General features: G+C 34.6%; 1 protein-coding gene across 1 annotated transcript; it reads left to right on the forward strand.

Annotated features, from left to right (window-relative positions):
- Window positions 1-1869: 1869 nt before the first annotated feature.
- Window positions 1870-2830, forward strand: LOC111911893 (uncharacterized). The gene is made up of 3 exons (XM_023907642.1): window positions 1870-2093; window positions 2171-2407; window positions 2494-2830. The coding sequence occupies exons 1-3, from the start codon at window positions 1870-1872 to the stop codon at window positions 2828-2830; spliced, it is 798 nt and encodes a 265-aa protein (XP_023763410.1).
- Window positions 2831-18388: the final 15558 nt, after the last annotated feature.

The following is an 18388-nucleotide window of genomic DNA, read 5'->3' on the forward strand; positions in this document are numbered from 1 at the left end:
GTTTTGTTTTTCTTTCATTCTCAAAGTACCGTTGAGTATTAATGTTTTACAACTAAATTCAAACTAATCATCAACATTAGTGTTTGATAGCCAAGTTCAAAGTAATTTAAATTACTTTTGGTTGAGCTCTTTTCTTGGGTTTAAAATGATATCATTCAATTTGGTGGGGTTATGTGTTTTTGATGGGATTTAATTACTTTTTTTTGTTGGGTTTAAATTAGGAGGTATGAAAACTGTATGCATTATGTATTGCCATTGATCAAAGCTGTCAAAAATGGAAGAAGTATATTTTGTATTAAAAATAAATTTCTCCTTTTTGCATATAGGTTTGATCCATATAATGTGTGATTACCGTCTTGTAAAGTTTATCATTTATGTTTAATAGTTTCATGTTATAGAAGGAGACAATTTCTTTCTTAATGTATCTCTGTGTGTATCTTAAGTGTCTGGAACAAAAAATATGTATAACTAGGATTTTTACTTTTATGTTCAAGTTATTTGTTTAATACTTTTCATGCATATTTTTTCTAAATGTTATTAATAAATAGTCGTGAGATCCGTCATCTATTTTGGTTTACATTGAAGTTATAATCACTATTTTTTTACTTTTTTTTTATTATTTTGGATTGTTGGAATAATATTTTTTTTAAATAAATTGATGATCTTTTATATGAGATACTTTTAGATTTGGTACGTTTTATTTAAACAAAACGCTAAAAAAACATGTAGTACCAAACGAGATTTTTTGTTCAAAACAGAGTTTTTTGTCAAACGACAGAAACTAAAAGCTTCCAAAAACTTTGTGCCAAATTCTTTAGAATTCTTTAGATGTTCGAACAAGACATAAATGTCAATATGTAATTTCTAGAATTTTCATTATTTGAATGAAAAATTATAATCACTATTTCTTTACTTTTTTTATTATTTTGGATTGTTGGAATAATATTTTTTTTAAATAAATTGATGATCATTTATATGAGATAATTTTTAGATTTGGTACGTTTTATTTAAACAAAACGCTAAAAAACATGTAGTACCAAACTAGATTTTTTGTTCAAAACAGAGTTTTTGTCAAACGGCAGAAACTAAAAGCTTCCAAAAACTTTTTGCCAAATTCTTTAGAATTCTTTAGAAGTTGGAACAAGACATAAATGTCAATATGTAATTTCTAGAATTTTCATTATTTGAATGAAAAATTAAAATAAAATAGTATGCAAAGTAAAACGCTATACTATAATTGACAATATTTTTAGTTTGAAATAACAATAATTAGAAGTTTTGTTTAAATATATCATTTGTTCATATTCAATGAATCTTCCATGACGTACTTATGTTATGAATATATTGCATTTGATATTATGCTTTTTATTTAATATATAAATTCGAAATCTTTTACAAATGTTGATTTTACCAATAATGGATTTCAATTATTCTACAAATTCTACCAACCTATTTTAAAAACATTTGAAAGTACAAACTTTTACCAAAATAATCCAACACATGTTTCAAATATTACATACGTAAAATAATATAATTATATTTATTATTTTCACAAATTGGGTTGACTTGAAATTATTGTTACATAATTTTCTTTTTATTTTTAACAAAATAACATGGATATTAAATAGAAAGTAAAATATTATTATAAAGAAAAGTTTAGTAATTACATAATAAATTGCTACAATTTATAAATTTATATATTTTCGTACAAACTATACCATTGTGACTTTTACGGTAATATAAAAAAAAGTAACTCATACATAATTTCATAATTCTAAGTGAGGATGATAATTCTATAAAATCCAAAAACAAAGTGGTACCGCCCAACTACTTCGGCTTGCAAAAATAATCATATAGGATGAAGCATCGATGGCAAAGCGACAAGTGGTGGAGGCGTTTGATCGGACAATACAAGATATCACTGGGGTGGCACTCCCTTTTGATGGAAAGATAATGGTTTTGGGAGGCGATTTCAGGCAAGTATTGTCAGTCGTAAGACGTGGGACACGGGCACAATACTATCAACAAAAAATGATAGTGATGGAGTTGAAGAAACAGTGGACAGAAGTTTTATTCACATCCCAGATGATATGGTCATTCCATACACTAATAAAGAAAAATCATTGGATTTTTTTATTGATGCAGTGTTTCCCTCTTTGGAATTTAATAGGTATGAATCAGATTATATAATATCGTGGACAATACTATCAACAAAAAATGATAGTGTCGATGCGATTAACGATTACATGATCGATCGATTTCACGGAGAAGAGAGAATCTACTATAGTGTCAATGAAGCCATAGATGATAAAAATGGATTCTATCCGTTGGAATTCTTAAACTCGATTAGTGTTAGTGGTTTACCTCCGCATTATCTTCGATTAAAACTTGGATGCGCGATAATATCGTTACGGAATATTGATCAAACAAATGTTTTGTGTAATAACACCCGATTGATATGAAAAAGCTTAAAGCAAAATGTTATTAATGCAGAAATAGTTGTTGGTCAATATGCTGGAAAATGATATTTTTGCCTAAGATTCCTTTATGTCCATCTGATGATGATATGTTCCCAATCAAGCTGAAGAGGAAACAATTTCCTATTCGATTGTGCTTTGCAATGACAATCAACAAAGCTCAGGGACAAACAACTCCAAATGTAGGTATCTATCTTCCAGACCCAATATTCTCGCATGGACATCTTTATGGTGCATTGTCCAAAGGGGTTTCACGTTGCAATACAAAAGTATTAGTGAAGTCTAACAAAAATTCAAAAGGTGATGGGGTTTATACAACAAATGTGGTGTATAAAGAAGTATTACACGATTAATATTTTGTGCCGTTTTGACTGGTTTCTTTTTATTGGTTATTTGATGTATCATGTAACAAATAACACCATAGTTTTATTATATTGTCTTCAACATGTAATTTCTTTTGGAACATAATATTTTTGTAAAGAAAACATATTACTGAAAGGACCTACGTGCCCCGCAGCATTGCGCGGGTACACTGCTAGTATATATATATATATATATATATATATATATATATATATATATATATATATATATATATATATATATATATATATATATATATCACAAGTATTGTGTGAATGTATGACCAAATTCTTACCATTAGATTAAAAAGAATGAACGGATGTGATCTTAAGGTACATGATTTGAATATGGACTAGTATGTATTATCTAGTTACATTATTAATTATTAGGGTAATTATGATATTATATATATATATATATATATATATATATATATATATATATATATATATATATATAGAGAGAGAGAGAGAGAGAGAGAGAGAGAAATGATAATTATCTTAATTTTAGACAAGAAACTAAAATTAATTAATAAAAATCACATCAAATTTCATATTTTGTATAACATATTTTAATTAAATCAGATTTTTTTATAACAGGTCTTCATTTAACACATGAGCACATATTTTAATTCTTTCATTCATGAAGAGTATGATTTAATTTAATTATTTTTTTAGTCTTTCGGTCTTGAAGAATATAATTTTTTTTTGAGAATTCATATTGTTATATAATACAACTCATATATAAAACAATAACATATCATTCCTTAAGAAAAATATATTACAATATAATCAATAATATATAATATGAAAATAAAAATTAATTTATTAACATAATACTAGAATATATATATATATATATATATATATATATATATATATATATATATATATATATATATATATAACATTTTAAGGAATATATACATAAAGTTTTTTTTAAAACATTCTTTAGAAATTATTTATCATTTCCGAAGAATATACCAAAAATTATAATATATAATATATTCTTGACGGATTCTTTGTTATTCAAGAACCAGTTTTTGCTTTGATGATTTTTTCATGCCTCAAGTTTACTACTTGTACCATTCTTGAAAAGCTAGTCATCTTTTTTTTGCCAGCCTGTCATTATTAAAAATAAATGTGGGTTTTAGTTCTCTATTTTCCAGCATCGACAAATGTAGTTGAACACATAGTACATTAACTATCCATATTTTTTGAGAATACATACATAAATAAGTAAAGTAAATAAATTTTTGAAGAATTGGTATATATATATATATATATATATACACACACACGAAGTCGGTTCAACTACATTAAAATGATGAACATATAGTATTCCTTAAAAATATGTAGCTTGAGTTGTGAAATTAAAAAAAAAAAGTAATACATTTTCTATTCTTATACTGTAATTCTTCAAGAATCGTCAGTAATTCTTTAAGATTGAGTGGGAATACATTTTATGAGAATGAAAATTGGTGAGAATGTCTTCCATGATATTGAATTCTAGTCCACTGGTTCGAATTCTTGAACTTGAGTTATATTTTTTTCATAAGCACCAAAACCTCACTTCTCGTCAACCAACCCTATCTTCAAATATTTTGAAAGAACAACCACCATTTAGACCAATTTAAAAATAGGTACAAAATTTAATAAACTAACCATATAAACAAGTTCTAATTCTTATAATAAATAATTTATATATGTTGATAAATTAAAATATTTTATCTTTAAAACTTTAAAAATATACCTTCCTATATGGGTATTTTGTTATAATGGAGTAAACATGTTTTTGATGGCTCATACCATTGATTTAAGCATATAGATTCCTATATATAGGGGACAGTTCACTTGAGATTAAGAAAAAAAAGAGAGATCTTGAGATTCAAATTCAATCATATATATCTCATTTGCCGCTCTAACGCTCTAGCGTACCGGCAGCAGCATGGTATGCCTATTCATAAATGATTATATGGCATAAATCTTTAATCATATATGATCATACATGTTTATATGTATATGCCTAATCGTAAATGATTATACATATATGTATGTTCATAGAAGAGGTGGTGGTGGCGGCAGAGGTGGTGGTGGTATAAGTGACGGAGGTTACGGTGGTGGGGTTGATTGGTTTCAGAAGTGGTGCTAGTGGTGGTAGTGGCGGTGGCGGTTGTAGTGGTGGGGATTGTGGTTGTAACACCTGAAATCTGGAAGGTTAATTGTGGAATTATGCAAATTTCAAGTTGAAAATGAAGTATCATGGATTTAACTATTGGACGATTTAAGGAGTCTTAACTCGGCGAGTAGAAGTTGGCTTGACCGCGTAGTTTAATGAGGCAACTTGACGAGTTGAGAAGCCTCAACTCGGCGATTTGACCACTCAGAAGGAAACCCTAATTTTCAGGGTTTTGCACCATATTTAAAGACCTTAAAATTCCTTGACTAGCCTCCTTATCAGCCTCCTTGTCCTCCTAAAATCCCAAATTGAGTTGTAAGCCTCTTGTTGGGAATCTTGCGGTTGTAAGTAGATTTTTATGTTCTTTTGGTGCTTGGTGAAGGTTTGGAAGAGCTTGAAGTTGTTTAGCTTGGAGGGAAGCTTTGTGATCGAGAATCTATTGCTCTTTTGGCAACCATTTGAGGTAAAAAGTCTGGAACTTGGTGATTAATAGATTAGATCTTCTCATTTGGGTTTATTGTGATTTTGGCCTCCATTTTGGGTTTATGGATAAGATAGGTAGTGTAAAGGGGGATCTTTAGGTCATGCATGCATTAAGTTGAGTGTTAAGTTCATTTGAAGCTTAAGATCTTCATCTATACATGCATGGATGTAAAGTTAGAAACTTTACGTGTTTTTCCTGCTCAAGGAAGTCAGATCTATGCTTTGTGGCCATGCCATTATGGATTAGGGGCTTAATAACTTAAGCTACTGGACTTTGAGCAAACTCGGCGAGTTTATGGATAAACTCGACGAGTTGGCTCGGTTTTCCCCAATATTCTCAGATAAATAGAAAAACTCGACCAGTTGGTGGGTAAACTTGGTGACTTGACTTGGTTTTCCCCGATTTGTGCAGATTGATGGGGAAACTCGATGAGTTGGGTCAGCTTGGACCGTTGACATTGACTGTTGACTTGTGTCCATGACCAAGTTGTTCCAAGGGGTGTTTGTGGTAACCTGATTTGTATATGGGCTTAGGATAAGACCTATATGAGGTTGGGCCCAATTCGGAGAATGGGCCATTATTGGGCCTTTGTGGATCTTTTGGTTTTGGGCCTCATTTTTGGTGAATGATGGGTCAGGGGTAAAATTGTCATTTTACCCCAGGTATGGATTATGGATTATGGCATAGAACCCAACTGTTGATTGGGTGTGTTGATTACTATTAATTGTTCGGGAAGCTGGCAGGGAAGCAACTAAGGACTTTCTGTCGGGGAGCTTCTACATTCGAGGTGAGTTTTCCTCACTATACTTGCGGGTCGAAGGCAGCAAGGTCAACCCATTGGATTGATATCCTATTATGCATGCTATTGTGTTGTTATGATCTATTAGATTGGTATCTTGGTGTATAGGAAGTTGCAATGTTTAGTGATTTGTTAGATCTGTCTGATATCTGTTCTGGCTATATGTTTTCCAGTAGCATGTTTTGATGATGTGAGGTTGAGTTGAGATTGTACTGCGTAGTGCTGCCAGTCAACAAACCCGATAATACTTATATCAGTACATTATATGTATGCTTATCTGTTATGTATATGTCGACATGGTTTGTGTGTGGTTGGTTGAGGCGGACATGCTTTATGCTGAATGCCAACAGACCCAGGGTGTCCCAGATATATTGAAGGCCAGTAGGTCGTACCAGTCATGCCGAAGGCCCGCCGAACGGTCCTGATAGGCTGAAGGCCCGGTGACGCATACCAGTCATGTTGTAGATTCTGTGAGCGTACCAGATGGACTCTAGGCCGGTGGGGCATCCTAGTCATGTTGTAGACCCTGTAAGCAAGTTGTTATTTGTATATGTTATCTATTTAGGTGTTGGTATTTTGGGGGAATTTACTAAGCTTCGTGCCTATAGTTTTGGGATACGGTTTCAGGTACTTTAGCGGATCGTGGCATGGTGAAGGCGTGACCGTACACATCCTGACGTTTTGGACTTATAATTTATGGGAAACTCTTTTAATGTAAACGTTTTGAAAACTATGTTGAAAGATATTCTGATATTTAAATAATGTTTTGGGTACAAGGTTTTTTTGTAAACAATTCTATAGAAAAAGGGTTGTTTTCAAAAGTTTAAATTTTATGAAAATTTTGGGATGTTATAGTGATAGAGGAGAAAGGAATGGACGGCGCTATATAATTATTTATGATTATAACATGCATGTCACGCCGGTACGCCGTAGGGTTAGAGCGACAAATGTGAAATATGTGGTTGGGGTTGAATCTCATGATCTTTATTTTATTTTTAATATCAACGAAGCTTACCTCTCTCTCTCTCCCTCTCTCTCTCTCTCTCTCTCTATATATATATATATATATATATATATATATATATATATACACACACACATAGAAACACACACACACATATGGTTAAGTTCAAATGTGGATGACATCTATTATGCGAATGTGTGTGGACAATGTAATTCTATGAGAAAAACTAAAAGAATAAGTTTCTTTGTAATGTGAATACATTAAATCTCAAACAACTATCGTATTTATCATGCATTCTCACTAATTCTTATTCATTTTTTTATCACATATCGTTCTCACTCATTTTCAATCTTACAAAATATGATTATCAATAACACATTCTGACAACAATTTAATAGAATAAGAATCTTAAAAAATGTCTATATTACCCTTATAGACGATTTAATTTGTGAGAATGTACGATAATGACAATACTTATACGACGTTGAATGTTTTCACATTACCAAACAACATATATTTCTTAGTCATTCTCACAGAATACCACTATCGACACATCCACACAATAGATGTTTATCCACATTTGAACCAAGTCATATATATATATGAGCTAGGTTCAAATGTTTCTAGCAACTATTGTGTGCCTAAATGCACCAATGAGAATTCAGGAAATAGTAAATAATTAAATAAATCATTAAAGGGTATTCCGGACCTTTTGTACTTTTAATTAAGGAAATCATTTAATTGAAATCTTTCAATTCAGGAAATAAAGTAAATATATTTGTCGTAGTCTCTCACTCTCTATCTTATATCCTCTCTTATATTTCATACGCTTCTTCTTTTTCACCTACCGGGAGGATGAAATCAAAATGAGGATGTTGTTACCTTCACTTAAGCCGCCAAGAGACACCCCCCTCAGGATCGCTCCTGATTTCTACCCTTCACCTTCGTTTCCTGCCTGAACATCACCACTAAAGAGAAGAAAATCAGCGACTTCCCACCGCCGATTGCCGCCCTTCCTTGCGATCGATTAAGAGTCGGCATTTTCCCTATAGCTTATGTTGCTTCTTGGTTTGTTACCCCAAGGCTGCTTCACGCCTCTTGATTGTGCATGACTCTTGCTTATTTAGAGTATGAGTCATCCTCTATGACTTTAGCTCTCTACATGAGATTGATAGTTTAGTACATATATATCTTCTACATATTTATATCTTTTAATCGATTGTTTTCCTCCTCAAAATAAGCAACGCCTCTGTGGTTTCTACTTCACGTCTTCTACTTACATCTTTCATAGGGTCCGAGTAGTTGACGTCCCTCCCTTGTACCTAAGAACATGATTGATCCCTAATAATTTCTAATTTGGTTGGGTTTATATTACTCACGACTTGAAGAGTGTGAATGCTTTTCCGATTTGTCATGGCTAATTGATTCGAAGATTTTGATAGTTAATTGTTCAGAAGATAGATTTCTAAGTTATCTCCACTTTGATTTACAGTGCGGCATCAATACCCTTAACATAGTGAGTTCCCTTTTTCTTGTTTATGTATATATTGATTAAATTTTACTTTAATTGACGTGTTGAATTACTTGTTTTAAGTTTGTAAACGGTTATGAATCTTTGTAATTGTCGATCTTTTTAAGGACATTACATTCGACTGTCAAAATCAATAAGAATCGTAGTAAGAAAGGACAAAGATTGAGTACCCTAGGTGGAACCCGTTCATTTATTACTATGAATTCTAGTGATTAAAATGGGAAACTTTAGCTTTAAATTGTTTCAAACTTTATAATTTTTTATTTTCACCTATAGTAATATAACTTGTTCGCTTTACCAAATAAACGTTAACCTGTAAATTCTTTCAGAATGAGGGTAATATGCTTTTTGAATAAAGAGGACTTTAGTTTGAGGAAGGCTACTATTCTTTTAGAATGAAGAAGGGAAATATTCTTCAAATGTAATCCTGCAAATTTAGCAGACCTAGACAACCAAAAAAGGCAAGGAAGCTTTCATTTTATTCTTTTACTATGATTGTTCTCTAAGAATGAACTCAAATTTTATTCTTTAATTTTTTTTTTCATATCAAAATGCAAACACGTGTTTATTCTATGAGAATATAAATATTACATAAAACATGTGCCTCTAGTAACTCCGACAGAATACAATTATACATGCTTTAGAATGTTTATGCATATAGAAGAAAAGACTATGTTTTAAGTGCATTCTGTAATGTATTCTGTTAGAATTTATTTGTATAAATGCATTCGGTTAGAATGTCTTTGAGAATGTTTGTTAACAACAAGTATATGTGTTTAACCGGTAATACTAACAAGTAATGTATCTTATTCTTTCATAATTGCATGGAGAAGGAATTCAATCCTTCTTAATAAATGAAAGTTTTTTTTGCCACATGTCAATCTCTTATGAGTTTTGACACTTGTCATTTTTGTGATATTTTTTAAATAAATATTATCCACTTGTTAATTTTTGGTTTGTTTCAATTTTAAAATTAAAGTCGTATACTTATATATGTAAAGTATTAAATATCATATATATGATATTAATTTTCAATAAATACGTTTATTCTTTTTTATTTTAAAGTTGTAGATTAAAAAATATTTTCTTTTTACACTTTAATGTTTAATCTTTTTTTTAAATCAGCCAGTGTAATACACATGTCTCACACCTAGTATTGATCATACAAGAGAAATATTTGGAATCGAGTTCAACAAAAAGTGTGTATGTGAAGAATTAGGTGATTATATGGACAATTGAAGAGGATCAAGTGTATTTGTTCAATAATTGTATATTCAAGAGTGCTATTTTTTAAGAATTTTATTCATTTTTGATGATATTTTGTTAGAATATGTATAATTTCGGATGTATATTAAGAATAAAATCATAGACCCAAGTTGGATGTATATGAATAATATCTTATTCTTAAATCAGGTATATTACCAAATTTAACTGCATTGGAAATGTATTTTACAAGAGTAAAACCGAAAATGTATTTAGTAGTTTATGGTTGGCATTCTGTCATTCTGACAGAATAAAATTGGATTTTTAAATTTGAATTAATTTAAAATATTCAGATTTTAAAAAATAAAGGAATTAAATATCCCTTAAATTCTAGAAATTTGCTTTTTCTAATATTGGTAAATTGACCAAAATACACTTATGCTAAAAATTGTGTGATTATATGGTGCATGTTACCCTATTGTAATATCATAGACTCTGATATCATGACCTTTGATTCTATTCCATCCGGTGGTCCAGATCTATGCATTCTGGCACACAATATATATATATATATATATATATATATATATATATATATATATATATATATATATATAACTTAGTTTTATTCGATAATTTTGTTGTAAATTTGTTAATGAATATCTAATTTGTGTTTTTTAATATAAATTAATGGTTTTCATAAAACATAAAAATGATAATAGATTTGTATTCCTTGATAAATGAATTCAACAACTATTGTATTCATAAATGTATAAGGCAAAATTTGATTAATATATTTACCTATTTATATTCATAAATGATTATCCTACGATTAACTCCGTATCTTTATATTGATAATATTTTATTTGAAAATGATTAAAATCACATCAAAAGTAACATCTTTTATTCATATATGACTATAACTTATTTCTTTTCTCTCATACATTTTGATTAAAATGTATTCTTACAGTTGTAATCACAAATGAATAAAATATATTTTCCTCAACTTCCGAAAAAGATGATGTTGACTTATATTTTTTCTCCTTAATTACCAACATAAATCTGTAACAATAAATAATAAAGTTCAACATATTAATTTCTTTAAACAAATTAAGGTATAAACAATAACAACAACAAAAAAAATATTGGTATATCATGGGATACACAAATAATTCAAAACAACTATAATCATAAATGAAAAAAACACAATACAAATATACAAAAACCAATATATTTGTAACCATAAATGAATAAAACACTATGAATATAAAAAATCTAGTTCATATGTAATGACAAATGAATGAATCGGATAAAAAAATACAAAAATATTTTATTATAAAACTGATGTTTTAAGTTGTGATCATGATTTTTATTGCAACTTTTCTTGTTGCTACAATCATACTCAACCACAAATAAGGGAGACATTTTACCATTATTTTTTTAGATTCATACATGCAAATCGACTTCAATGATATTAAAAAATATTACTGACTATAATGTTGTGTATACACTGATTTATAAATGAATGTCTGTGTGTCTTATTGTTCTAGAAAAAGAAAAACGTAGCCATTCTTTCTCTTCTTGTTCTAATCATAAATCAAAAATGAAATATGATACTGATAACCTTGGATATTTATTTATGAATGTATGCCTATAATTCTAAAAGCATCATCAAGAAAAACTTGTTTTCCTTAATTTTTTTATTTTGCTTACAAACCCGTTACAGCCTTGTCGTTTGAAACATAATCCTCAATCATTCTTGCTGATGAGATTAAAACTTAATCTTGAAGATCGATTAGATCTTAAACAGGTAAATAATGATTAAACAGTAAGAACACAAAATAAAGAACAAGAAGAGAATGAATCAAACGTGTCGAATGATTATAAAATAACCCTCAGAAGAGCTCGATCAAGAACATCAACTGTAGAGGGTTGGAGGTTTACAAGAACGATAAAGAAATCTGCAAAGCTATCGTAATTATCGTTATTCTCTCTATCATTAACCTAATTATGCATGCAAGCATATACTTATATAATAAACCTAGCAAGCTCACGGTTGAACAGGCCCAAAACCGGAGCACAAAATAAATGGACTAACAGCCGAGCCCAATGACGCAATCTTCAAACGAATCTTCAACCCAACAATCTCCCCCTTTGCGTCAATTGGAGCGAGATCTTTACTTGTTACTTGGGCCAGCAGCGGAGGCAGGTACCTTCTTCTTCACAGTATTAAACAGACGCGAGATGAGAGCAAGTATCGTCTGTCTAAACCTGATGTACCATTGGATCATGTCGTTGAAGTATTTAACATCGTCCGCTGCATTCTCTTTACACCTTCGGATGATTGATAGCACGTGCTCTAGACAAGCAGTGGTGTAAAGATGTTTGTCAGCTAAAGCAAAGAGACATTTCTGTCCTTCTGCTCTAGTGAACATGACCGAATTACGCCTCGGGTCGATCTTGCCCATTTGCATTTGATTGAGATCACTGGCCGATCCCACAGGAGATATCTTCGGTTTCTTCTTGAAGACTGTGGCTACCTCCTGATCCATTAGGGCAACCTCCATGATGTAACAGACTAACATCCTTTTGAGATGGTCTATAATTGGACCATATTCGGCTTCACTCGTCAAAAGGATATTATGCAAAACAATACAATCATGAGGATTTAGGTTCGGTAGATTTGCCAGGGATATAAGATGTTCAGTTCTTGCAGACCCTCGAATCACCTTGAACCGAACATTGATGAATCTTCCTTTGGTATAAGGCTTCAAAACCCGAACATTCACTATCTTCTGAGCGCTCCATGTTTGATACTGAGGACGAGCAGCCTTCAGATAGAATTCAATCAGCTCCCTATCAACCTCTGGATTAGGATGAGGGACTTCAAAAATATTGGAGAAGGCGTGGAAGATAAACGCCTTTCGAGTCAACGACATGTCGAACTGCGAATCGACAGAATTATAGCAGTCGAAGGAGATCACCGGCTCGAGCCATAGAATGCTAGGAGTATCTATGGCCTCCTTAATCATTCTCTCCCGAGTCCAGGCAGGGAAGAGAGTCTTCCTGCTCTCAAGGAGATCGTGGGCTTCCTTCTTCTTGCGTTCGGCTTCTTCAGCCTCTCGCGCCACACGAATATAGTCATCATCAACATTGCGACTGTTTTTGCGCTTCAACATGTCCACAATGGTTTCTTTATCTTCATCATCATCTTCTTCCTCAGCTATGTTCTTCCCTTTATCCTTCACACCCGAACCCGAAGCTTGACCAGTCGGAGGTGGTTCGGTTGTGTGAGTAGTTGTTGAGGAAGGAGGTGGTTTCGATCCGGACTTCTTCTCTTCTCCCCCTTGTTTCGGATCCGACACGAAACTAGGTAAGCCTTCGATTTTGCTAAGAAGGTCCAGGGTAGGAGCAAGTTTTTTAGCAAGGGTTCGCCTCACCGAATGATTGAGAATTGGATCGTGTGCTTCCAGGATGTTGGATAGGGCAGCGTGTACATCCGAAACACAAGTTTTGATTACTCCCGTTCGGATCGAAGATCTTCAATCTGTTGTTGAGAGTTTGAAAGTTGAGAGCTCTTGACCTTAAGGGCGGTGGTTTTGCTTTCCAGAACGTCCATTAACGAATTTTCAGCTACGAGATCCTCTTGTAGCTTAGCGAGGCGCTCGTCAATGGAAGCACGAAGGGCCGAGTTGTCATCGCTGATGGATTGGCGAAGGGTAGCGAATGACTGTAACTCCGTTGAGACGAACTTGGCCAATTGCTGAACGATTGGTTCCAAAGTTGTCTTGGTAGAATCAGCGCTCTCCTGTAAAGACTTCAACAGGGAAGAGGCGTCGGTGAATAGTTTATCGACTTTTGCGGTCGCAGCCTCACATGCTTTGGTGGAGGCGTCTATGGCGGCGGTTGCTGAAGCGACAGAATCATGCTGAGCCCTGGAGAAGGCATCAAAAATCTTCTGAAGAGCGGCGTCAGAGAGAGAGGACTGAGTGTTGGAAGATGAGGCAAGAAGTAAGTCAATCTTCTCGTTGAGCTCCTTAAGATGCTTCTTCGTTACTGGAGCATCGTCCTCTTCATCGCTTTGAACCTGAAATGGACTAAAGTAGACTGAATCGAAGGTCATGTTTTCACCGCCAAGGAACGGGTTATCTCCATCAGAGGCATGATCTGGAGATGGTGGGGGTGGTGAAGCTGGGGGTGTGGTGGTTTGTGTAGGTTCAGGTTGAGTGTTGGTTGGGGTAGTTTCGGGTGGTGGTTGAGTGTGGGTAGGTTCGGTTGTATGCTGGGTTTTGGTTTGAGGAGGTTCGGTTACCGGTGGTGTTTCGGTTGCACTGGTATGAACCCCCGTATCAGATACGTTGGTTGTAACCTTTGCAGTGGTTGTAGTTGTAGCTGTGAAAATGGGTGGTGGTATAGGGAAAGAGGTTTTAGGAATGGTGGTAGTGGGGGTTATGGTGGGAATGGAAGTAGGGATGGTTTGAGGAGGGGAAGGAACTGGTGAGACATGAATTGCCATGTCTGGGGTAAGTGATCGGGGTGGGGTGTTTCCTCTTTGAGGGGTTTCGCCTCTTTGGGAGCCGTCCGAACCCGAACTCTCGTTTTCTTAGTCACTCGAAGAGGAAGGGATGAGAAGCTTTCGTCTCGGTTGACTCTTCCTTCTCTTCGGTTGCGGGGACTGAGCAGGTTTTGTTTGTTTCCTCTTCCTGGGAGAAGGACCTTTAGGAGCTTTGGTCACATGCTTCCCTTTTTCCGCCTTTTTGCCCCTGTTAACCGGTTTGTCAGCATCACGGATGGACTTGAGCATTTCCGGTGTAAGTTCCCTAGGTCCAGTCGCTTTGAACTCCTTAATCGTCCGGATAAGCCTGCTGTCAGAGGGAACATCGCCATACATTGTCTCCGGTATAGAGCCAATGAAAGAAAACTTGGGTGCATCAGAGACAATGATCTTCGTGGTATGAAAAGTACCGATCGAAGACATCGATGCACTTGCAGCAGTGGGAATATCGAATTTGTCCATCGCCCATTTTGTAATGAGAATCCAGAACCGGACATACGACACCTCAGAATGTCGTGATGAAGAAGAAAGGCTCTGGATAAGCTGTTGCCAGAGGACCAACCCAAAGTCTAGGTTGACTCCGTTGTAAACTGCATACATAATCGACAAGAACAGTCGACTAGAACCATTGGATCCTGAGCTCCGTTCAGATAAGCCCTTGAAGAGGACTGTAAACATGTCGTTCCACTGTGGCGGCAAGCAGGATTTCTTGAACTTCGCAACGGAGGTGAGCACCTCCGTGTACCCCATATGATAGAACATGTTGTACAGATGCCCAATCGGAATCGTCTCCGGATTGATTCTTGTAGGATCAGCAGCCAACCCTAGCAGTGTGCAGAATCGTTGTCAAGAAATGGAGGTCTTGTGATCAACAACCTCGAAGAACACCCGCTCGACTGCTTTGTCGTAATATGCAGTCGCATACACCTGCGAGAGAATCTCCATGGGCACAGACTCAACCCTAGAAAGAGCTGGAGCGATTTGTGAGTACTTCAGGCACTCGATGATCGGCGACATATAAGAGTCGTACACCAGAGGGTTTAGGTCGATCACCAAGCATTGGTGAGGGCGAATGGGTAGTATGTGTGAGGTAGCATGGACTGAGGATGATTCTGCCATTGTTGAAGGTAGGAAGAAGAAGATGAACAGTAAAGCTTTTGGGAGTTTTTGCTCTCTAGAAAATCCGGATGCAGTAAAGAGGTAAATGGGAGTGGAGACTGCCTTTTATAGTGGGTGAAAGGAGAGAGAAAAATTGTTTCAAATCTTCTATGGAAATACGAAAAGGTTTCCGGAATGACAGATGCATGACAGTTAAGGCATGCGATGATCACGTAGGAGAGAGAGTCACAGATTCCTAGGATTACGCTGCCCAACAAGTGCCGTTTCAGAACATACCGTTTCAAATCCTCACGCGCCTTTAGGTGCCAGAGAGGAGCCGCTTGAAATTCGTACACACGCGCCCATGATGTCAGTAAAAGAATGGGCGTTTCAAATTCACACACATCCCCTTTTTAACCGTCGTTTGAAATTTCAATCCTTTGATCTCCCGCCTGAGTCAGCAACTCTTTATCTTATCTTTGAAATGACATCTTTTGAATTAATTGCCCACGTGGATGATTTTTGACCACAACTTGATAATTAACCACCAAAGCAATAATACAGCCTGTAATAATTAGTAACGGAATTTTGGAAAATCAAAGATTTTCGTGCTAAGAGTGTAAAAAAAAGGAATAAAGCAACTCGTTTTAGGAATAAATGTGATGTCAATAATGACACGAAACAAGTGATCCCGGGCACGAATCTCTTCCTTCAAGATCAAGAGAGACCTTAAAGTGTTTATGTGGATTCCCGTTGAATGACGATCAAACATTTATTAATAAATGTTGAAAGGTTTCTTTTAATTAGGCTATCTAAGGGTGGCTTTCGCTTTGATGCAACAATTCTAATCTTGATATAAGAAAGAAAGTGATCAAAGTACTTGTGAGACCGGTGTAGTCTGTTGAACAAGTAGGTAGGAATTAATTTTAAATAGCTTGGAAAATATAAAATCTCAAAAAATGAAAACTGGATCCCAAGGGAAGAAAGTTATGGTGTTTAACAATTTCATAGGAATCACACAAAATAAAATTTGAGATTTTAGCTAGGTACATCCGTCAATTCTTTTGGTGAAAACTTGAGCAAATTTATTGGTCACCGTCAATTCAGATTTGGTGTTGAATTTTGGGTTTCACTCAGCTTGTAGTGGCATGAAACTAAGATCATAAACACAGATGTTGTGTAACCATAAACCTCAGTGGTAATTTCTGAGAGTCTCAAGGGGTACATTGATGAAATAAATGTAATGGAGAAATGCGATGGAGATGGTGTAAGAAATTAAAGTACCTCTGCTGCGAAAATAAGGACCAAGCAGAAAACTGTTATCTCTTGTGAGTAGAGAGTGAGGTAGCTCTTGATTAGAATAAATGTGACAGCCTAATTGGGAAGACAAGGGTTGTTTATACCAAGTCATTAAGGCTTTTATTCAGAATCTTATGAGGCTTGGGACACATACAGCAGCATGCTTCTAGGGACACTTAAGTAATCCAACAATTATATCCCCATTAACGAACAAACACAAAAAAATAAGAAAATATTTTTGGAGTTTTTGATATATATAAAAAAATAAAAGAAGAAAAGAAAAAAATAAAAAATAAGAAAAAAAATAGACTTAGAAAGAGTAAAAAAAACTTTGGAAAAATTTGGTAACCGAACCCGAACGTTCGGTTGGTTTCGGTTGGGAAAAAGTTGAAAAACCGAACCCGAGCGTTGTTGGTTTCGATTCAAGAAAATTTTGAAAAACCGAACCCGAGCGTTCGGTTGGTTTCGGTTCAAGAAAATTTTGAAAAACCGAACCCGAGCGTTCGGTTGGTTTCGGTTCAAGAAAATTTTGAAAAACCGAACCCGAGCGTTCGGTTGGTTTCGGTTCAAGAAAATTTTGAAAAACCAAGGAATTTAGTCGTGTAATCAGAAAATATTTTTAACAATAAGATAAACAACTTTGTTCAAAGAAATATACAACCAAGAAAACTACCTTTGTGGTGATGAGCGAGTTAGATGATTTAACCGAACCTGAACGTTCGATCAATTTCGCTTCTTACGTTTGAGGTTGAGTGGTAGTTTGAGGTAGTGACTCTGATTCCATCATACCTAGCCCTTGCAATATTCTGTTGAATGATGCTTCCGGAAGAGCTTTGGTAAAGACGTCAGCCAGTTGATAAGTGGTTCTTACAAAGTGAACTTTGACGTTTCCATCTTCCACGTGATCTTTGATGAAGTGATACCTCAGTGCTATGTGTTTGGTTTTAGAGTGTTGCACTGGGTTATGACAGATCCTAATTGCACTTTCAGAGTCACAATATAGTGGGATCTTCTTCATATTGATTCCATAGTCTCGAAGTTGACTCTGGATCCAAATCACTTGAGAGGTGCAGGATGCAGCGGCTATGTATTCCGCTTCGGCAGTAGACAACAACACACACGTTTGTTTCTTGGATTGCCAGCTAACCAACCTCCTGTCAAGGAATTGACAGCCGTCAGTGGTGCTTTTTCTGTCGAGTCCACATCCTCCAAGGTCAGCATCTGAATAGGCTTGAACGAAGAAGCCTGAGTTAGAAGGATACCATAGACCTAATGAGGTGGTTCGCTTGAGATAGCGTAAAATGTTCTTCACTGCAAGCATGTGAGGTTCGCGTGGGTTTGCCTGAAATCTAGCACAGTAACATACAGAGAACATGATGTCAGGCCTGCTAGCAGTAAGATACATTAGTGAGCCTATCATTTGACGATAGAGCGTGA

This window comes from Lactuca sativa, chromosome 3 (assembly GCF_002870075.4).
Source record: "Lactuca sativa cultivar Salinas chromosome 3, Lsat_Salinas_v11, whole genome shotgun sequence".
In the NCBI taxonomy this organism is placed as follows: Eukaryota; Viridiplantae; Streptophyta; class Magnoliopsida; order Asterales; family Asteraceae; genus Lactuca; species Lactuca sativa.

What these genes read in the sequence shown, in the direction of transcription:
- LOC111911893 (XM_023907642.1), top strand. Translation starts at nt 1,870, where the DNA reads ATGGCAAAGCGACAAGTGGTGGAGGCGTTTGATCGGACAATACAAGAT. An exon ending in TTCACATCCCAGATGATATG is followed by an intron (nt 2,094 to 2,170) that starts GTCATTCCATAC and finishes GGAATTTAATAG; the next exon opens with GTATGAATCAGATTATATAA. An exon ending in CTTGGATGCGCGATAATATC is followed by an intron (nt 2,408 to 2,493) that starts GTTACGGAATAT and finishes TTATTAATGCAG; the next exon opens with AAATAGTTGTTGGTCAATAT.